Here is a 23089-nt window from a genome sequence, read left to right on the forward strand (position 1 = left end):
TACCTGAACTAAGAGGCAAGCGTGATCACTCTGGGGTGAGAACAGAGTGCGCTGACAATGCTAGGGCCATGTCTGATACTGCGTCACAGCTCGCAGAGCATGAGGACGGAGAGCTTCATTCTGTGGGTGACGGTTCTGATCCAAACAGATTGGACTCAGATATTTCAAATTTTAAATTTAAATTGGAGAACCTCCGTGTACTACTAGGGGAGGTCTTAGCAGCTCTCAACGATTGTAACACTGTTGCAATACCAGAGAAACTGTGTAGGTTGGATAAATACTTTGCGGTACCGGCGAGTACTGACGTTTTTCCTATACCTAAGAGACTAACTGAAATTGTTACTAAGGAGTGGGATAGACCCGGTGTGCCGTTCTCACCCCCTCCAATATTTAGAAAGATGTTTCCAATAGACGCCACCACTCGGGACTTATGGCAAACGGTCCCCAAGGTGGAGGGAGCAGTTTCTACTTTAGCTAAGCGTACCACTATCCCGGTGGAGGATAGCTGTGCTTTCTCAGATCCAATGGATAAAAAATTAGAGGGTTACCTTAAGAAAATGTTTGTTCAACAAGGTTTTATATTACAACCCCTTGCATGTATCGCGCCGATTACGGCTGCGGCAGCATTTTGGATTGAGTCGCTTGAAGAGAACCTTAGTTCCTCTACGCTAGACGACATTACGGACAGGCTTAGAGTCCTTAAACTAGCTAATTCTTTCATTTCGGAGGCCGTAGTACATTTAACCAAACTTACGGCTAAGAACTCAGGATTCGCCATACAGGCACGCAGGGCACTGTGGCTAAAATCCTGGTCAGCTGATGTTACTTCTAAGTCCAAATTACTTAATATACCTTTCAAGGGGCAGTCCTTATTCGGGCCCGGTTTGAAAGAAATTATCGCTGACATTACGGGAGGTAAGGGCCACGCCCTACCTCAAGACAAGGCCAAAGCTAAGGCTAGACAGTCTAATTTTCGTCCCTTTCGGAATTTCAAAACAGGAGCAGCATCAACCTCCACTGCACCAAAACAGGAAGGAGCTGTTGCTCGTTACAGGCAAGGCTGGAAGCCTAACCAGTCCTGGAACAAAAGCAAGCAGGCCAGGAAACCTGCTGCTGCCCCAAAGACAGCATGAACCGAGAGCCCCCGATCCGGGACCGGATCTAGTAGGGGGCAGACTCTCTCTCTTCGCCCAGGCCTGGGCAAGAGATGTTCAGGATCCCTGGGCACTAGAGATCATATCTCAGGGATACCTTCTAGACTTCAAATTATCTCCCCCAAGAGGGAGATTTCATCTGTCAAGGTTGTCAACAAACCAGATAAAGAAAGAAGCGTTTCTACGCTGCGTACAAGATCTGTTAACAATGGGAGTGATCCATCCGGTTCCGTGGTCGGAACAAGGACAAGGGTTCTACTCAAACCTGTTTGTGGTTCCCAAAAAAAAAAAGGGAACTTTCAGGCCAATCTTAGATTTAAAGACTCTAAACAAATTCCTAAGAGTTCCATCGTTCAAAATGGAAACTATTCGGACAATTTTACCCATGATCCAAGAGGGTCAGTACATGACCACAGTGGATTTAAAGGATGCTTACCTTCACATACCGATCCACAAAGATCATCACCGGTATCTAAGGTTTGCCTTCTTAGACAGGCACTACCAGTTTGTAGCTCTTCCATTCGGATTGGCTACGGCTCCAAGAATCTTCACAAAGGTTCTGGGTGCCCTTCTAGCGGTACTAAGACCGCGAGGGATTTCGGTAGCTCCGTACCTAGACGACATTCTAATACAAGCTTCAAGCTTTCAAACTGCCAAGTCTCATACAGAGTTAGTTCTGGCATTTCTAAGGTCGCATGGATGGAAAGTGAACGAAAAGAAGAGTTCTCTCTTTCCTCTCACAAGAGTTCCATTCTTGGGGACTCTTATAGATTCTGTAGAAATGAAGATTTACCTGACAGAAGACAGGTTAACAAAACTTCAAAATGCATGCCGCGTCCTTCATTCCATTCAACACCCGTCAGTAGCTCAATGCATGGAGGTGATCGGCTTAATGGTAGCGGCAATGGACATAGTACCTTTTGCACGCCTACACCTCAGACCGCTGCAACTATGCATGCTAAGTCAGTGGAATGGGGATTACTCAGATTTGTCCCCTACTCTGAATCTGAATCAAGAGACCAGAAATTCTCTTCTATGGTGGCTTCATCGGCCACACCTGTCCAGGGGAATGCCATTCAGCAGGCCAGACTGGACAATTGTAACAACAGACGCCAGCCTACTAGGTTGGGGCGCTGTCTGGAATTCTCTGAAGGCTCAGGGACTATGGAATCAGGAGGAGAGTCTCCTTCCAATAAACATTCTGGAATTGAGAGCAGTTCTCAATGCCCTTCTGGCTTGGCCCCAGTTAATAACTCGGGGGTTCATCAGGTTTCAGTCGGACAACATCACGACTGTAGCTTACATCAACCATCAGGGAGGGACAAGAAGCTCCCTAGCAATGATGGAAGTATCAAAGATAATTCGCTGGGCAGAGTCTCACTCTTGCCACCTGTCAGCAATCCACATCCCGGGAGTGGAGAACTGGGAGGCGGATTTCTTGAGTCGCCAGACTCTTCATCCGGGGGAGTGGGAACTTCATCCGGAGGTCTTTGCCCAAATACTTCGACGTTGGGGCAAACCAGAGATAGATCTCATGGCGTCTCGCCAGAACGCCAAACTTCCTCGCTACGGGTCCAGATCCAGGGATCCGGGAGCAGTTCTGATAGATGCTTTGACAGCACCTTGGAACTTCAGGATGGCTTATGTGTTTCCACCCTTCCCGCTGCTTCCTCGATTGATTGCCAAAATCAAACAGGAGAGAGCATCAGTAATTCTAATAGCACCTGCTTGGCCACGCAGGACTTGGTATGCAGATCTAGTGGACATGTCATCCTGTCCGCCTTGGTCTCTACCTCTAAGACAGGACCTTCTGATACAGGGTCCATTCAAACATCAAAATCTAACTTCTCTGAAGCTGACTGCTTGGAAATTGAACGCTTGATTTTATCAAAACGTGGTTTTTCTGAGTCGGTTATTGATACCCTGATTCAGGCTAGGAAGCCTGTTACCAGAAGGATTTACCATAAAATATGGCGGAAATACCTATACTGGTGCGAATCCAAAGGTTACTCCTGGAGTAAGGTTAGGATCGCTAGGATATTGTCTTTTCTACAAGAAGGTTTAGAAAAGGGTTTATCAGCTAGTTCATTAAAGGGACAGATTTCAGCTCTGTCCATCTTGTTACACAGACGTCTGTCAGAAAATCCAGACGTCCAGTCCTTTTGTCAGGCTTTAGCTAGGATCAAGCCTGTGTTTAAAGCTGTTGCTCCACCATGGAGTTTAAACTTAGTTCTTAACGTTTTACAGGGTGTTCCGTTTGAACCCCTTCATTCCATTGATATAAAAATGTTATCTTGGAAAGTTCTGTTTTTAATGGCTATTTCCTCGGCTCGAAGAGTCTCTGAGTTATCAGCCTTACATTGTGATTCCCCTTATCTGATTTTTCACTCAGACAAGGTAGTTCTGCGTACTAAACCTGGGTTCTTACCTAAGGTAGTCACTAACAGGAACATCAATCAAGAGATTGTTGTCCCATCCTTGTGTCCAAATCCTTCTTCAAAGAAGGAACGTCTTTTACACAATCTGGATGTAGTTCGTGCCCTCAAGTTCTACTTGCAGGCAACTAAAGATTTTCGCCAAACTTCTTCCTTGTTTGTCGTTTACTCTGGACAGAGGAGAGGTCAAAAAGCTTCTGCTACCTCTCTCTCTTTTTGGCTTCGTAGCATAATACGTTTAGCCTATGAGACTGCTGGACAGCAGCCTCCTGAAAGAATTACAGCTCACTCCACTAGAGCTGTGGCTTCCACTTGGGCCTTTAAGAATGAGGCCTCTGTTGAACAGATTTGCAAGGCTGCAACTTGGTCTTCGCTTCATACTTTTTCCAAATTTTACAAATTTGACACTTTTGCTTCTTCGGAGGCTATTTTTGGGAGAAAGGTTCTTCAGGCAGTGGTTCCTTCTGTATAATGAGCCTGCCTATCCCTCCCGTCATCCGTGTACTTTTGCTTTGGTATTGGTATCCCAGAAGTAATGATGACCCGTGGACTGATCACACATAACAGAAGAAAACATAATTTATGCTTACCTGATAAATTCCTTTCTTCTGTTGTGTGATCAGTCCACGGCCCGCCCTGTTTTAAGGCAGGTAAATATCTTTTAAATTATACTCCAGTCACCACTTCACCCTTGGTTACTCCTTTCTCGTTGTTTCTTGGTCGAATGACTGGGACTGACGTAGAGGGGAGGAGCTATATGCAGCTCTGCTGGGTGAATCCTCTTGCATTTCCTGTTGGGGAGGAGTTATATCCCAGAAGTAATGATGACCCGTGGACTGATCACACAACAGAAGAAAGGAATTTATCAGGTAAGCATAAATTATGTTTTTTCCAGTCATGTGACTGCTATTGAAAAGCATTGAGAAGCAGTTCATTTATTAAAATAACCAGTAGGTGGAGCTGTCCGCTTGTGTTGCAGCAAAACCAAGCAAGCTGAAATTAATCAGTTTAACCAGACCTGAGCTATCGAGCAGATTTCAAAGGAACAAGATCTTCCTGTCTATAAATCAGTCCAGATTGGAATGCATAGAAATAACTGTTTGCAGAAAAATGCAAGTGAAATCTGTGTTGTGTGATTATTTTATTAGGTTTATAATGCTGTTTAGCAAATGTTTTTGTTCATTTAACTTAGTTTAATTATATATTCTGTGTTGTGTGATTATTTTATTAGGTTTATAATGCTGTTTAGCATTTAAAGTCTACATTTCAAAGCTTTTTAAATAATGTATTAGGTGTTACTTATGACAATTTTGAGAGGGGCCTGGAACCTATCTCCCTCACTTCCCATTGACTTACATTATAAACTGGGTTTCAATTTACAACGGTTTCGATTTACAACCATTCCTTCTGGAACCTAACCCCGGCGTAAACTGAGGGCTACCTGTATATGTGTGAATCTATAAATACATACATACATACATATATATATATATGCAACTGTGTAAACTTTGTGGCATAGACCATAATAAAAGATAGGTTGGGCTAATATTTACTTTGCAGTACATGTTTTTATAGAGAATAAACAAGATGTGTGTTTAGTATACTAGTATCACCCAAATTCTTAATACAGGTAGCCCTCAGTTTACACCGGGGTTAGGTTCCAGAAGGAATAGTTGTAAATCAAAAACGTTGTAAATTGAAACCCAGTTTATAATGTAAGTCAATGGGAAGTGAGGGAGATAGGTTCCAGGCCCCTCTCAAAATTGTCATAAGTAACACCTAATACATTATTTTTAAAGCTTTGAAATGAAGACTTTAAATCATAAACAGCATTATAAACCTAATAAAATAGTCACACAACACAGAATATATAACTAAACTAAGTTAAATGAACAAAAACATTTGCTAAACAGCATTATAAACCTAATAAAATAATCACACAACACAGACTTCTTTCTATGCATTCCAATCTGGACTGATTTATAGACAGGAAGATCTTGTTCCTTTGAAATCTGCTCGATAGCTCAGGTCTGGTTAAGCTGATTAATTTCAGCTTGCTTGGCTTTGCTGCAACACAAGCGGATAGCTCCATCTACTGGCTATTTTAATAAATTCACTGCTTCTCAATACTTTTTAATAGCAGTCACATGACTGGGAAAAAAGTTTGTTATTCTGAAACGGTGTAAATTGAACCGTTGTAAAACGTGGGCAACCTGTATATTTGCCGGGGATTTGTTCTGTATCTGAAAGCTCTGAAAGTAATGTAATTAGTGTTGCCATCTTTTCCCCAGGCATTTCAAGAACACTTTTTAAGGGACATAATATGGGTGTGGCCATACAAGTGAGCCACGCTCAATTTCACTTTCCCTGCACAACAGAGTGCATGTGCAGTAGTGCAGAATACTTGTGGAATGTGGATACATCTGTTGCTCCCTCTCCTAGGAGCGCTAAAAGCACATGGTGCGTCTGCACCTTATTTACCCCCTCTCCCTCTGCTTTTATCTGAGTTAAAATAAAGATGCTTATTTTTTTGTTAATTTGATTTATAAAATTGTTGTATTAATCCACTGATTTATTATTTAATGATTAGCATTATTAAATGTGCTCCTTTTAATTAACATAAGATAAACACAATTCTAATTGACGTAATTATATATAAAACAAAAGCATTTGGTTATGTCTTACTTGTACATTGAACAGCTGATCTCATACATTTTTACTCTATTTTGAGTTCTGGGCAGAACATAGTATTTTTTTAATTACGTGACTAATATAACCTCTGGCAAACTCCATGCATCTTGTAAATAAGTAATTAGTAAATCTTTTTCTCAAACTAAATTTATAATAAACTAGAGACTGATACAGGAAAACAAACAAAAGTATTTTGAGACCCAGTTGAACTTTTTAATGGCTATGGGATAATTAAAAATATATTTGCACACATGCATGTTTACATTAATATGTCTGTATAAAATAATAATTATATAGAGAAATGTTTGCACCATGTTTTCTATTTTTTATTTTTGTTCTTTTATTTAGGAGAAGTATGAAAAGGAAGGCTGTTTTCACTTGTCCGTTTAATGGAGACTGCAGAATAACCAAAGATAACAGACGACATTGTCAGTCCTGTCGACTTAAGCGATGTGTTGATATTGGGATGATGAAAGAGTGTAAGTAAACACGTGTATTAAATGTTACTTTAATATCATTGTCCATTTGAATAAGGAACAGCATCAGGTAGATCCTCTCTGCCTCTCCCAACGCAATGTTATCTTAGCATTTGGGGTCTGGGTCGGTTTAATTCTTACAGGGACATGTAAAAAAACAATAATCAGGCCGCATCTTATTCACCTTGTATGGGAAGTCATTTGTGACCAGCTATTTTGTTATTAGACTGAAGGTTTGGTATTTCATTGGCTGTGCTGTTTTATGGCGTGAATCTTAGAAAAAAAGCTTCAGAGAATGGGCAGCTGGGGAAATATGATAACAAAGAATATGCGGGGGGGGGGGCAATAAATTTTAAAAACACAATATAAAACGGATAGAAATGAATTACTAAACACAAGTAAAATGTTGTTGTTTTAAATTGTCTGGCATTATAATACTATATTAAAACTAACGGCTAGATTTTGAGTTTTGTCGGTAAGGACCCGCGTAGCTAACGCTGGCTTTTTTCTGGCCGCAACATAAAAATAACTCTGGTATTGAGAGTCCACAGAAAGGCTGCGTTAGGCTCCAAAAAAGGAGCGTAGAGCATATTTAACGCAACTGCAACTCTCGATACCAGAGTTGCTTACGGACGCGGCCAGCCTCAAAAACGTGCTTGTGCACGATTCCCCCATAGGAAACAATGGGGCTGTTTGAGCTGAAAAAAACACCTGCAAAAAAGCCGCGTTCAGCTCCTAACGCAGCCCCATTGTTTGCTATGGGGAAACACTTCCTATGTCTGCACCTAACACTCTAACATGTACCCCGAGTCTAAACACCCCTAACCTTACACTTATTAACCCCTAATCTGTCGCCCCCGCTATTGCTGACCCCTGCATATTATTATTAACCCCTAATCTGCCGCTCCGTAAACCGCTGCTACTTACATTATCCCTATGTACCCCTAATCTGCCGCACCTAACACTGCCGACCCCTATATTATATTTATTAACCCCTAATCTGCCCCCCTCAACGTCGCCTCCACCTGCCTACACTTATTAACCCCTAATCCGCCTCACTAACCCTATAATAAATAGTATTAACCCCTAATCTGCCCTCCCTAACATCGCCGACACCTAACTTCAATTATTAACCCCTAATCTGCCGACTGGAGCTCACCGCTATTCTAATAAATGTATTAACCCCTAAAGTCTAACCCTAACACTAACACCCCCCTAAGTTAAATATAATTTTAATCTAAAGAAATTAATTAACTCTTATTAAATAAATTATTCCTATTTAAAGCTAAATACTTACCTGTAAAATAAATCCTAATATAGCTACAATATAAATTATAATTATATTATAGCTATTTTAGGATTAATATTTATTTTACAGGTAACTTTGTATTTATTTTAACCAGGTACAATAGCTATTAAATAGTTAAGAACTATTTAATAGCTAAAATAGTTAAAATAATTACAACATTACCTGTAAAATAAATCCTAACCTAAGTTACAATTAAACTTAACACTAATACTATCATTAAATTAATTAAATAAAATACCTACAATTACCTACAATTAAACCTAACACTACACTATCAATACATTAATTAAATACAATATCTACAAATAACTACAATGAAATAAACTAACTAAAGTACAAAAAATAAAAAAGAACTAAGTTACAAAAAATAAAAAAATATTTACAAACATAAGAAAAATATTACAACAATTTTAAACTAATTACACCTACTCTAAGCCCCCTAATAAAATAACAAAGCCCCCCAAAATAAAAAAATGCCCTACCCTATTCTAAATTACTAAAGTTCAAAGCTCTTTTACCTTACCAGCCCTGAACAGGGCCCTTTGCGGGGCATGCCCCAAGAAGTTCAGCTCTTTTGCCTGTAAAAAAAAACATACAATACCCCCCCCAACATTACAACCCACCACCCACATACCCCTAATCTAACCCAAAACCCCCCTTAAATAAACCTAACACTAAGCCCCTGAAGATCATCCTACCTTGTCTTCACCATACCAGGTTCACCGATCGGTCCTGGCTCCAAAATCTTCATCCAACCCAAGCGGGGGCTGGCGATCCATCATCCGGTGGTTGAAGAGGTCCAGAAGAGGCTCCAAAGTCTTCATCCTATCCGGGAAGAAGAGTAGATCCGGACCGGCAACCATCATCTTCCAAGCGGCATCTTCTATATTCATCCGATGAGGACTGGCTCTATCCTGAAGACCTCCACCGCGGACCCATCTTCATCCGGCGACGTCCAACTGAAGAATGATGGTTCCTTTAAGGGACGTCATCCAAGATGGCGTCCCTCGAATTCCGATTGGCTGATAGGATTCTATCAGCCAATCGGAATTAAGGTAGGAATATTCTGATTGGCTGATGGAATCAGCCAATCAGAATCAAGATCAATCTGATTGATATCTGATTGATCCTATCAGCCAATCGGAATTCGAGGGACGCCATCTTGGATGACGTCCCTTAAAGGAACCGTCATTCTTCAGTTGGACGTCGTCGGATGAAGATGGGTCCGCGGTGGAGGTCTTCAGGATGGAGCCGGTCCTCATCGGATGAAGATAGAAGATGCCGCTTGGAAGATGATGGTTGCCGGTCCGGATCTACTCTTCTTCCCGGATAGGATGAAGACTTTGGAGCCTCTTCTGGACCTCTTCAGCCACCGGATGATGGATCGCCAGCCCCCGCTTGGGTTGGATGAAGATTTTGGAGCCAGGACCGATCGGTGAACCTGGTATGGTGAAGACAAGGTAGGATGATCTTCAGGGGCTTAGTGTTAGGTTTATTTAAGGGGGGTTTGGGTTAGATTAGGGGTATGTGGGTGGTGGGTTGTAATGTTGTGGGGGGGGTATTGTATGTTTTTTTTTACAGGCAAAAGAGCTGAACTTCTTGGGGCATGCCCCGCAAAGGGCCCTGTTCAGGGCTGGTAAGGTAAAAGAGCTTTGAACTTTAGTAATTTAGAATAGGGTAGGGCATTTTTTTATTTTGGGGGGCTTTGTTATTTTATTAGGGGGCTTAGTGTTAGGTTTATTTAAGGGGGGTTTGGGTTAGATTAGGGGTATGTGGGTGGTGGGTTGTAATGTTGGGGGGGGGTATTGTATGTTTTTTTTTTTTTACAGGCAAAAGAGCTGAATTCTTTGGGGCATGCCCCGCAAAGGGCCCTTTTCATTGCTGGTAAGGTAAAAGAGCTTTTCTATTTTAATTTTAGAATAGGGTAGGGCATTTTTTTATTTTGGGGGGCTTTGTTATTTTATTAGGGGGCTTAGAGTAGGTGTAATTAGTTTAAAATTGTTGTAATATTTTTCTTATGTTTGTAAATATTTTTTTATTTTTTGTACTTTAGTTAGTTTATTTAATTGTAGATAATTGTAGATATTGTATTTAATTAATTTAATGATAGTGTAGTGTTAGGTTTAATTGTAACTTAGGTTAGGATTTATTTTACAGGTAATTTTGTTATTATTTTAACTAGGTAACTATTAAATAGTTCTTAACTATTTAATAGCTATTGTACATGGTTAAAATAAATTCAAAGTTACCTGTAAAATAAATATAAATCCTACAATAGCTATAATATAATTATAATTTATATTGTAGCTATATTAGGATTTATTTTACAGGTAAGTATTTCGCTTTAAATAGGACTAATTTATTTAATAAGAGTTAATTAATTTTGTTAGATTAAAATTATATTTAAGTTAGGGGGGTGTTAGTGTTAGGGTTAGACTTAGCTTTAGGGGTTAATACATTTATTAGAATAACGGTGAGCTCCGGTCGGCAGATTAGGGGTTAATAATTGAAGTTAGGTGTCGGCGATGTTAGGGAGGGCAGATAAGGGGTTAATACTATTTATTATAGGGTTAGTGAGGCGGATTAGGGGTTAATAACTTTATTATAGTAGCGGTGCGGTCCGATTGGCAGATTAGGGGTTAATAAGTGTAGGCAGGTGGAGGCGACGTTGAGGGGGGCAGATTAGGGGTTAATAAATATAATATAGGGGTCGGCGGTGTTAGGGGCAGCAGATTAGGGGTACATAAGGATAACGTAGGTGGTGGTCGGCAGATTAGGGGTTAAAAAAATGTAATAGAGTGGCGGCGATGTGGGGGGGTCTCGGTTTAGGGGTACATAGGTAGTTTATGGGTGTTAGTGTACTTTAGAGTACAGTAGTTAAGAGCTTTATGAACCGACGTTAGCCCAGAAAGCTCTTAACTACTGACTTTTCTCTGCGGCTGGAGTTTTGTCGTTAGATTTCTAACGCTCACTTCAGCCACGACTCTAAATACCGGAGTTAGAAAAATCCCATTGAAAAGATAGGATACGCAATTGACGTAAGGGGATCTGCGGTATGGAAAAGTTGCGGCTGAAAAGTGAGCGTTAGACCCTTTTTTGAGTGACTACAAATACCGGAGGTAGCCTAAAACCAGCGTTAGGAGCCTCTAACGCTGGTTTTCACGGCTACCGCCAAACTCCAAATCTAGGCCTAAGTCTTTGTTGTCATCCCCCTTTTAATAGATCTGAGTAAGTTTGGGATATACATTATTATTATTATTATTATTATTATTATTAGTTATTTGTTGAGCTCCAAAAGATTCTGCAGCGCTTATATATGTAACAACCTTTAACATATAGTTTCCTGTTTAACAGTATCTACAAGTTTTGGGATTGTATTTCTACCTTTTTAGTTTATTAAGAAAACTAAAAGAAAACCAAAATTCATGTTTAAAGGGACATGAAACACATATTTTTTTTTTTTCATGATTCAGATAGAGCGTACGATTTTAAATAACTTCCTAATTTACAACTAGCTCTCAGCAGGGTTTTCAAAGTCTTAGGCGGTGGGCCTCCCCTCTGACGAAATTTTTAGTTTTAATTTGATGATTTTACATCAGATCCAGGTTTCGCACACATCGAGCTGATTCTCCTCAACCAGTATGTACTTTATTGCTTCTGTGTTTAAATGCAACTTACTGATTAAGACAACAAATGCAATGCAGTCTTTGCTCAATTTTGACCTTGGTGCTTTTCTTCCACCTACATTACGCTCTTCTTCGACTGCAGGTTCTCACAAGAGAACCTGCAGTCCGTATTTATGAAGCAGCGGTCATCGGACCTTTCCTTTCCTCTTCTCTACCTCTTAGGTGCAGAATTTGAATCTCCCTGGTCACGTCCAACCGGGGAGATTGACAGCTTCTGCCTGCGTGATTGGCAGTGCGCGGGCAGCATTACACGACAACGCAAAATGGCGCTCTTGTGCAATGTTAAATTCCGCAAGTAAGCCGAGCTGCGGTGGACAGGGGCGCAAATGTCCGTCCCTGTCCGCAGTAGCTTAATAAATCGAGCCCAAAATGGCAAGTGTCCTTATCTTCTCCTAAAAACTCTCCTAAAAACTGATGTATGTTTTGCAAAAGTAAGCTGCTGCTTGTGGTTTCCATAGGAAGCGCCTCCCCATATATGCTGATTTGGGTTTTGTAAACATAACTTTAAATGTGTTTCAATTATCTTTTTATCAAAGCAATGCTTTATAGATGAGATATGCTGTGTTTAAACTGCAATTGCTTTTTGCCCCTTTAAAGACATTTCTATAATCTATTAAATCATTGTATTATTGCACTGTTGCTTGCATAAAACTATTTGTTTAATAAAGCCTACAAAGGAGTTAAACGCATAGTTAAAGCCAGTTTCAGAAAAACAATGCTACTGGGAGCTAGCTTGTGATTGGTGGCTACACAAATCTCTCACCAGATGTGTACAGCTAGCTCCCAGTAGTACTTAATCTTTTTGCCGGGAACAGATTAGACCATTTTCTTTTTGCATTTTTATGTTCTTTTCTTAATAAAGCAAACAAGACTCACTTAATTTCCCTAATGACAATACAGCTTTAGCTGCTCATTTTACTTAGAAAAGGATATTTGCATTATTTAAGATAAGATGGATGATGAGTTGCCATATAGTCATATTGAATTAATTTCCTGTTTAAAAGCATGGATATCTCCCTATATTATAAGCACTTTAGTGCAACAGAATAGTCACTGTAGCCCAGTTAACAATGCATTGCCCTCAGGTCCTGTTCTGTTAAAATATAATCACTTAAAATTTCTTACATAAGTTAAAGGGACAGTCAAGTCCAAAAAAACTTTCATGTTTCAAATAGGGCATGTCATTTTAAACAACTTTCCAATTTACTTTTATCACCAATTTTGCTTTGTTCTCTTGGTATTCTTAGTTGAAAGCTAAACCTTGGAGGTTCATATGCTAATTTCTTAGAACTTGAAGGCCGCCTATAATCTAAAAGCATTTTGATAGTTTTTCACCACTAGAGTGCATTAGTTCACGTGTTTCATATAGATAACATTGAGCTCATGCACGTGAATTTACCATGCTTTGATTGGCTAAAATGCAAGTCTGTCAAAAGAACTGAAATAAGGGGGCAGTCTGCTGAGGCTTAGATACAAAGTAATTACAGAGGTAAAACGTGTATAATTATAACTGTGTTGGTTATGCAAAACTGGGGAATTGGTAATTAAGGGATTTATCTATCTTTTAAAACAACAAAAAATCTGGTGTTGACTGTCCCTTTAAAGATTAAAGTTCCCTCTAAAACATTACTTCATTAATGAATTCTGATATAGTTTAGCTAAAAATAGTCTCTGAAACTAATGGGTACTACTGAGGAATACTTGTTTGCCAAGTTGTCACGTTTTTAAATCCATGGATGTGGAACTTTTTTTTTTGGTCATATATTAATGTGAATCTAAGTTACCAATTTACCAATTAAGCTTTTATCAACAAACAGCTGTAAAATGGTATATTAAGTTTTCACCACTTACTGCTTTATTTAGGAAACATATTTTCCAGTTTTAACTCTCTAGTCTTCCAGCAAACTGCTAACTAGGTTAACATGTGTCTTGTCAAATCACTTCATCTAACAGAGGAAACACTGGTCTAAATCCCAAATATTAGATCATGCATTTAAGAGATTTTGTATATTGTGAAATTGTGAAAAATTGATCAAACATATTTGATGATAAAGGACTTTTTTGTTGTTGTTCTTTTTTTGATTATTTTAAGGTTATGTTTTAATACCTTATTTTTAGATAACCCAAAAGTAGCTTAAAGGGCCATTAAAGTGGAAAATTCACATGATGAAATGGTTTAATTCATTAGAGCATGGATTTTGACACTAGCAACCTTGCAACTCTACGTGTTTAACCCCTGCATGTGGATTAAGCACATAGCTAAAGTACCACCAAGGAGGTGCAGAGATCTACTGGTCTCAATCGAAACCCAAACAGCAGCAGCAGTCACACAGCTAGCTACCCTTTAACTCTATGGAGGCAATCACAATCCTTTAAAAAAAAACGTATCTAATTAGAGCAATTAGCAAATGCTACACAATGCAGACTGCAAGATGTGGCTCCCTTATTATCTGTTTTACTGCTGGACCACACAAAAAACTGGCGTTAGAGGGAACACTGATGGTGACCCAGTTATCAGCAGTCATCGCACAGCTGAGCCATGCGACTACCTTTACTAATTGGGTAAGCGGCAGATTTTGCTCAAAACCACACAGTACTGTGAACAAGTCTTAGGCCACCATTAGATTTGTTGCTTTAGCAATGGTATAATGACCATATATAATTATTTCTAAGTCGTTTTATTAGAATACAACCAGAAAATACAGAATATTTGTATGCAGTATTAAAAAAACAGAAAAAACTGCTTCTATAGGCTAAAGTGGCAAGTATTTAGGGTGACCTCCCCTTACACTTGAGCAATGGAATGGAACCCTAATAAATGTCACTGCTAACACCTGTATTTGTCCTACTATTTCATGTCAAAATGGCTGCTGTGAAAAAGGTCTATTACATCAGGTTTGTGCAAAACATGCTTGAGCATTACATACACATGTGGTATGAGATTAATTCTTTGGAAGCTTGCTAAAAAGACCAACTTTCAATCACATTCTTTTCAAAATGCCAAAGATCACAGGATTTGACAGATATGACACATGAGACCTCATATCTTTGAACTTTTTTATGTAATTTTTTTTTAATATTTTTTATTAGATGGTGTTATGAGTATAACCGTACTTTTGTAATATATTTTTTATGTGTTTTGTGACACTTTTTTGTTTTGCAAAACAGTTAACCAGAGCAATGAGGACGCAGTAATCATTCTAGCGTAATTTGCGATTGCGCTCAATCGATTGTGTTACTTTCAACTTGTAATACCAGCGGTAAACCCGAGTGCAAACACCTGCAATAAACTCACTTGTGCATAACTGTTAGCGTCCACTCATTCTCTGGCCAATAGTTGTTGTAGAGTTTACTAGTGTTAAACTTAAATGCTTTTAGCAAATTAGAGCATGTCATATTTTCAGTACAGTGTCCCTTTAATTGTCCTTTTAACTAATGTCAGTAAAATTTTAAGAAGCATGTGACTCAGAAATGTAAAGTAATCCATTACTAAATAATTATTTTTAAAATAACTGCATTTGCTTTCAGTTGAATATGTGTCAAAATATTTTACATGTCAGTAAATCAAACTGCAGCAAAAAATTACTTTGAAACTAGTATATAAATTATTAATAATTTTAAAAAAATCCTAGAAAAACCTTAATAAATATTTCATGATTTAAATCTACTGTATAATTTTAACACTGCAGATTTCTCATTTGAATTGAAATAAAACTAATAATTTAAGCAATTTTTGATTAAGAAATATATCATTTTAAAAGTATAAGATTATTTACAAATGGAGATTTTTAATAAAAAGCAGCATAACTATGTCCAAGCCACATTTATACTTAGCAATTTGAATTTCTCTGTAGCTTTATCTTTGTCGTACTGTATATCTTATTGTCTGAATCTTTAATTAAAAGAAAAACACTTTTCTTTGATTTTCGCTCCATACAGAAATGATGAGCTACGTTGTTCAAGGCAGTTGTTCAAAGTAAATTATGAAAAAATCAATCATTAGCTTTTACAGGAAATTATATAGCCCTTTGTATGTGATTCTGCAGTTCCAAATTTTATAGAGACGTCTAATAGATATGAGAAACTCAACATAAAACATATAATTAAATTAGAAATCCTTTTATTTAGAAATTGGTTTTACAGAACAAGATTATATAAGACTTTACAAATAAATTATAAATTGTCTAATGTTTGAGTAAAAAAATTCTTTTACATGATAGTCAAATTCTGTATAGGGAATGAACTATTCAAAATTTAAATGTAATATGAAATGGCTGAAAATGTGAGTTGCAGCTGCCTTATTTAAAGGGCCATAATACCCAAATGTTTAAGCACTTGAAAGTGATGCAGTATAGCTGTAAAAAGCTGACTAGAAAATATCACCTGAACATCTCTATGTAAAAAAGAAATATGTTTTACCTCAAAAGTTCCTCAGTAGCCACATCCCATTGTAAAGGACTTCTAAGCAGCAAATCAGTATGTCTGTCCCGGGACAGCTAATGGGTTGAGCCTCGTGCACACTCATCTTATTTCCCTATTCAGTGTAAGGAAGTTTACTATGAAATCTCATGAGAGTTAAGTCAAATCTCATGAGATCACAGTAAAAGAGTTTGTGACCTCAGCACTGTTTATGCTGATTGGCTGCTGTTCATTTCTTCATTTTTTTATTTTTTTTTACCTGCAGCTGGGAACAGCTGAGTATTACTTTTTACACAGAACTTACTCTGTTAAACTGAGGAAATTGTGAGGTAAAATATCTTCCCTTTTTACATAGAGATGCTCAGGTGATATTTTCCTGTCAGCCTTTTACAGTTATTCTGCATCAGTTTCAAGTGATTTAGCATATGAGTATTATGTCCCTTTTATTTAAAATGTGGGTATAAATAAAGAACACTTAGAAATAAATAGTTTTTGTTGCCTAATATTTTTTTGCTCTTGTAACCACAATTTACAACATTAGCTATTTAAAGTATACAGTTACAAAATAACAGTTACATTTAAATACACTGCAAATTGAACCAATAATAATAATTTGTGCAATATATTTGCAACAAGGGGCCTTAAAGGACCACTCAATGCAGTAGAATTAGATAATTAACACGTACATAATAAAAAAGACAATGCACTTTCTCTGAATTTCAAATACTCAATAGTTTTTTTTTTTTTTTTTAAAGTGTATTTCTCCAACATAGGTGTGTCCGGTCCACGGCGTCATCCTTACTTGTGGGATATTCTCTTCCCCAACAGGAAATGGCAAAGAGCCCAGCAAAGCTGGTCACATGATCCCTCCTAGGCTCCGCCTACCCCAGTCATTCTCTTTGCCGTTGTACAGGCAACATCTCCACGGAGATGGCTTAGAGTTTTTTAGTGTTTAACTGTAGTTTTTATTATTCAATCAAGAGTTTGTTATTTTAAAATAGTGCTGGTATGTACTATTTACTCAGAAACAGAAAAGAGATGAAGATTTCTGTTTGTATGAGGAAAATGATTTTAGCAACCGTTACTAAAATCCATGGCTGTTCCACACAGGACTGTTGAGAGGAATTAACTTCAGTTGGGGGAACAGTGAGCAGTCTCTTGCTGCTTGAGGTATGACACATTCTAACAAGACGATGTAATGCTGGAAGCTGTCATTTTCCCTATGGGATCCGGTAAGCCATGTTTATTAAGATAGTAAATAAGGGCTTCACAAGGGCTTATTAAGACTGTAGACTTTTTCTGGGCTAAATCGATCCATTATTAACACATATTTAGCCTTGAGGAATCATTTAATCTGGGTATTTTGATAAGATTATATCGGCAGGCACTGTTTTAGACACCTTATTCTTTAGGGGCTTTCCCAAATCATAGGCAGAGCCTCATTTTCGCGCCGGTGTTGCGCACTTGTTTTTGAGAGGCATGACATGCAGTCGCATGTGTGAGGAGCTCTGATACATAGAAAAGACTTTCTGAAGGCGTCATTTGGTATCGTATTCCCCTTTGGGCTTGGTTGGGTCTCAGCAAAGCAGATACCAGGGACTGTAAAGGGGTTAAAGTTAAAAACGGCCCCGGTTCCGTTATTTTAAGGGTTAAAGCTTCCAAATTTGGTGTGCAATACTTTTAAGGCTTTAAGACACTGTGGTGAAATTTTGGTGAATTTTGAACAATTCCTTCATATTTTTTCGCAATTGCAGTAATAAAGTGTGTTCAGTTTAAAATTTAAAGTGACAGTAACGGTTTTATTTTAAAACGTTTTTTGTACTTTGTTATCAAGTTTATGCCTGTTTAACATGTCTGAACTACCAGATAGACTGTGTTCTGAATGTGGGGAAGCCAGAGTTCCTTCTCATTTAATTAAATGTGATTTATGTGACAATGACAATGATGCCCAAGATGATTCCTCAAGTGAGGGGAGTAAGCATGGTACTGCATCATTCCCTCCTTCGTCTACACGAGTCTTGCCCACTCAGGAGGCCCCTAGTACATCTAGCGCGCCAATACTCCTTACTATGCAACAATTAACGGCTGTAATGGATAATTCTGTCAAAAACATTTTAGCCAAAATGCACACTTATCAGCGTAAGCGCGACTGCTCTGTTTTAGATACTGAAGAGCATGACGACGCTGATAATAATGGTTCTGAAGGGCCCCTAAACCAGTCTGATGGGGCCAGGGAGGTTTTGTCTGAGGGAGAAATTACTGATTCAGGGAACATTTCTCAACAAGCTGAACCTGATGTGATTACGTTTAAATTTAAGTTGGAACATCTCCGCATTCTGCTTAAGGAGGTATTATCCACTCTGGATGATTGTGACAAGTTGGTCATCCCAGAGAAACTATGTAAAATGGACAAGTTCCTAGAGGTCCCGGGGCTCCCAGAAGCTTTTCCTATACCCAAGCGGGTGGCGGACATTGTAAATAAAGAATGGGAAAGGCCCAGTATTCCTTTCGTCCCTCCCCCCATATTTAAAAAATTGTTTCCCATGGTCGACCCCAGAAAGGACTTATGGCAGACAGTCCCCAAGGTCGAGGGAGCGGTTTCCACTTTAAACAAACGCACCACTATACCCATAGAAGATAGTTGTGCTTTCAAAGATCCTATGGATAACAAATTAGAAGGTTTACTTAAAAAGATGTTTGTTCAGCAGGGTTACCTTCTACAACCAATTTCATGCATTGTCCCTGTCGCTACAGCCGCGTGTTTCTGGTTCGATGAGCTGGTAAAGGCGGTCGATAGTGATTCTCCTCCTTATGAGGAGATTATGGACAGAATCAATGCTCTCAAATTGGCTAATTCTTTCACCCTAGACGCCACTTTGCAATTGGCTAGGTTAGCGGCTAAGAATTCTGGGTTTGCTATTGTGGCGCGCAGAGCGCTTTGGTTGAAATCTTGGTCAGCTGATGCGTCTTCCAAGAACAAGCTACTTAACATTCCTTTCAAGGGGAAAACGCTGTTTGGCCCTGACTTGAAAGAGATTATCTCTGATATCACTGGGGGTAAGGGCCACGCCCTTCCTCAGGATCGGCCTTTCAAGGCCAAAAATAAACCTAATTTTCGTCCCTTTCGTAGAAACGGACCAGCCCAAAGTGCTACGTCCTCTAAGCAAGAGGGTAATACTTCTCAAGCCAAGCCAGCTTGGAGACCAATGCAAGGCTGGAACAAGGGAAAGCAGGCCAAAAAACCTGCCACTGCTACCAAGACAGCATGAAATGTTGGCCCCCGATCCGGGACCGGATCTGGTGGGGGGCAGACTCTCTCTCTTCGCTCAGGCTTGGGCAAGAGATGTTCTGGATCCTTGGGCGCTAGAAATAGTCTCCCAAGGTTATCTTCTGGAATTCAAGGGGCTTCCCCCAAGGGGGAGGTTCCACAGGTCTCAGTTGTCTTCAGACCACATAAAAAGACAGGCATTCTTACGTTGTGTAGAAGACCTGTTAAAAATGGGAGTGATTCATCCTGTTCCATTAGGAGAACAAGGGATGGGGTTCTACTCCAATCTGTTCATAGTTCCCAAAAAAGAGGGAACGTTCAGACCAATCTTAGATCTCAAGATCTTAAACAAGTTTCTCAAGGTTCCATCGTTCAAAATGGAAACCATTCGAACAATTCTTCCTTCCATCCAGGAAGGTCAATTCATGACCACGGTGGATTTAAAGGATGCGTATCTACATATTCCTATCCACAAGGAACATCATCGGTTCCTAAGGTTCGCATTCCTGGACAAGCATTACCAGTTCGTGGCGCTTCCTTTCGGATTAGCCACTGCTCCAAGGATTTTCACAAAGGTACTAGGGTCCCTTCTAGCTGTGCTAAGACCAAGGGGCATTGCTGTAGTACCTTACTTGGACGACATTCTGATTCAAGCGTCGTCCCTTCCTCAAGCAAAGGCTCACACGGACATCGTCCTGGCCTTTCTCAGATCTCACGGATGGAAAGTGAACGTGGAAAAGAGTTCTCTATCTCCGTCAACAAGGGTTCCCTTCTTGGGAACAATAATAGACTCTTTAGAAATGAGGATTTTTCTGACAGAGGCCAGAAAAACAAAACTTCTAGACTCTTGTCGGATACTTCATTCCGTTCCTCTTCCTTCCATAGCGCAGTGCATGGAAGTGATAGGTTTGATGGTAGCGGCAATGGACATAGTTCCTTTTGCGCGCATTCATCTAAGACCATTACAACTGTGCATGCTCAGTCAGTGGAATGGGGACTATACAAACTTGTCTCCGAGGATACAAGTAAATCAGAGGACCAGAGACTCACTCCGTTGGTGGCTGTCCCTGGACAACCTGTCACAAGGGATGACCTTCCGCAGACCAGAGTGGGTCATTGTCACGACCGACGCCAGTCTGATGGGCTGGGGCGCGGTCTGGGGATCCCTGAAAGCTCAGGGTCTTTGGTCTCGGGAAGAATCTCTTCTACCGATAAATATTCTGGAACTGAGAGCGATATTCAATGCTCTCAAGGCTTGGCCTCAGCTAGCGAGGGCCAAGTTCATACGGTTTCAATCAGACAACATGACAACTGTTGCGTACATCAACCATCAGGGGGGAACAAGGAGTTCCCTGGCGATGGAAGAAGTGACCAAAATCATTCTATGGGCGGAGTCTCACTCCTGCCACCTGTCTGCTATCCACATCCCAGGAGTGGAAAATTGGGAGGCGGATTTTCTGAGTCGTCAGACATTGCATCCGGGGGAGTGGGAACTCCATCCGGAAATCTTTGCCCAAGTCACTCAACTGTGGGGCATTCCAGACATGGATCTGATGGCCTCTCGTCAGAACTTCAAAGTTCCTTGCTACGGGTCCAGATCCAGGGATCCCAAGGCGGCTCTAGTGGATACACTAGTAGCACCTTGGACCTTCAAACTAGCTTATGTATTCCCGCCGTTTCCTCTCATCCCCAGGCTGGTAGCCAGGATCAATCAGGAAAGGGCGTCGGTGATCTTGATAGCTCCTGCGTGGCCACGCAGGACTTGGTATGCAGATCTGGTGAATATGTCATCGGCTCCACCATGGAAGCTACCTTTGAGACGAGACCTTCTTGTTCAAGGTCCGTTCGAACATCCAAATCTGGTCTCACTCCAGCTGACTGCCTGGAGATTGAACGCTTGATCTTATCGAAGCGAGGGTTCTCAGATTCTGTTATCGATACTCTTGTTCAGGCCAGAAAGCCTGTAACTAGAAAGATTTACCACAAAATTTGGAAAAAATATATCTGTTGGTGTGAATCTAAAGGATTCCCTTGGGACAAGGTTAAGATTCCTAAGATTCTATCCTTCCTTCAAGAAGGATTGGAAAAAGGATTATCTGCAAGTTCCCTGAAGGGACAGATTTCTGCCTTGTCTGTGTTACTTCACAAAAAGCTGGCAGCTGTGCCAGATGTTCAAGCCTTTGTTCAGGCTCTGGTTAGAATCAAGCCTGTTTACAAACCTTTGACTCCTCCTTGGAGTCTCAACTTAGTTCTTTCAGTTCTTCAGGGGGTTCCGTTTGAACCCTTACATTCCGTTGATATTAAGTTATTATCTTGGAAAGTTTTGTTTTTGGTTGCAATTTCTTCTGCTAGAAGAGTTTCAGAATTATCTGCTCTGCAGTGTTCTCCTCCTTATCTGGTGTTCCATGCAGATAAGGTGGTTTTACGTACTAAACCTGGTTTTCTTCCAAAAGTTGTTTCTAACAAAAACATTAACCAGGAGATTATCGTACCTTCTCTGTGTCCGAAACCAGTTTCGAAGAAGGAACGTTTGTTGCACAATTTGGATGTTGTTCGCGCTCTAAAATTCTATTTAGATGCTACAAAGGATTTTAGACAAACATCTTCCTTGTTTGTTGTTTATTCCGGTAAAAGGAGAGGTCAAAAAGCAACTTCAACCTCTCTCTCTTTTTGGATTAAAAGCATCATCAGATTGGCTTACGAGACTGCCGGACGGCAGCCTCCCGAAAGAATCACAGCTCATTCCACTAGGGCTGTGGCTTCCACATGGGCCTTCAAGAACGAGGCTTCTGTTGATCAGATATGTAGGGCAGCGACTTGGTCTTCACTGCACACTTTTACCAAATTTTACAAGTTTGATACTTTTGCTTCTTCTGAGGCTATTTTTGGGAGAAAGGTTTTGCAAGCCGTGGTGCCTTCCATCTAGGTGACCTGATTTGCTCCCTCCCATCATCCGTGTCCTAAAGCTTTGGTATTGGTTCCCACAAGTAAGGATGACGCCGTGGACCGGACACACCTATGTTGGAGAAAACAGAATTTATGTTTACCTGATAAATTACTTTCTCCAACGGTGTGTCCGGTCCACGGCCCACCCTGGTTTTTTAATCAGGTCTGATAATTTATTTTCTTTAACTACAGTCACCACGGTATCATATGGTTTCTCCTATGCAAATATTCCTCCTTAACGTCGGTCGAATGACTGGGGTAGGCGGAGCCTAGGAGGGATCATGTGACCAGCTTTGCTGGGCTCTTTGCCATTTCCTGTTGGGGAAGAGAATATCCCACAAGTAAGGATGACGCCGTGGACCGGACACACCGTTGGAGAAAGTAATTTATCAGGTAAACATAAATTCTGTTTTTTTTCTCCCATTCTCTGGCCCCCTGTATCATGTGACAGACATCAGCCAATCACAGACTAGTATACGTATGCCATGTGAGCTTGTGCACATGCTCAGTAGGACCTTGTTCCTCAGAGTGAATATAAAAAGACTGTGCCAAATTTGATAATGGAAGTAAATTGTAAAGTGTCTTAAAACTAACTGAATCATAAAAGTTTATTTTGACTTGAGTGTCCCTTTAATTTTAACATATTTTACAATAGCAGTTAAAGTAGCAAAAATGTAATAAGAGGTGCACTGGAGGGCTTTTACG

General features: G+C 39.9%; 1 protein-coding gene across 2 annotated transcripts in view; it reads left to right on the top strand.

Annotated features, from left to right (window-relative positions):
- VDR (vitamin D receptor) overlaps window positions 1-23089 on the top strand; it is a 401245-nt gene that overhangs the window by 276635 nt on the left and 101521 nt on the right. For both annotated transcript variants that reach the window (XM_053708254.1, XM_053708253.1), the window contains one exon: window positions 6629-6759. In XM_053708254.1, coding sequence (XP_053564229.1) covers window positions 6629-6759 — 131 coding nt within the window. The remainder of the gene's footprint in view (window positions 1-6628; window positions 6760-23089) is intronic.

This window comes from Bombina bombina, chromosome 3, assembly GCF_027579735.1.
Source record: "Bombina bombina isolate aBomBom1 chromosome 3, aBomBom1.pri, whole genome shotgun sequence".
Classification (NCBI taxonomy): Eukaryota; Metazoa; Chordata; class Amphibia; order Anura; family Bombinatoridae; genus Bombina; species Bombina bombina.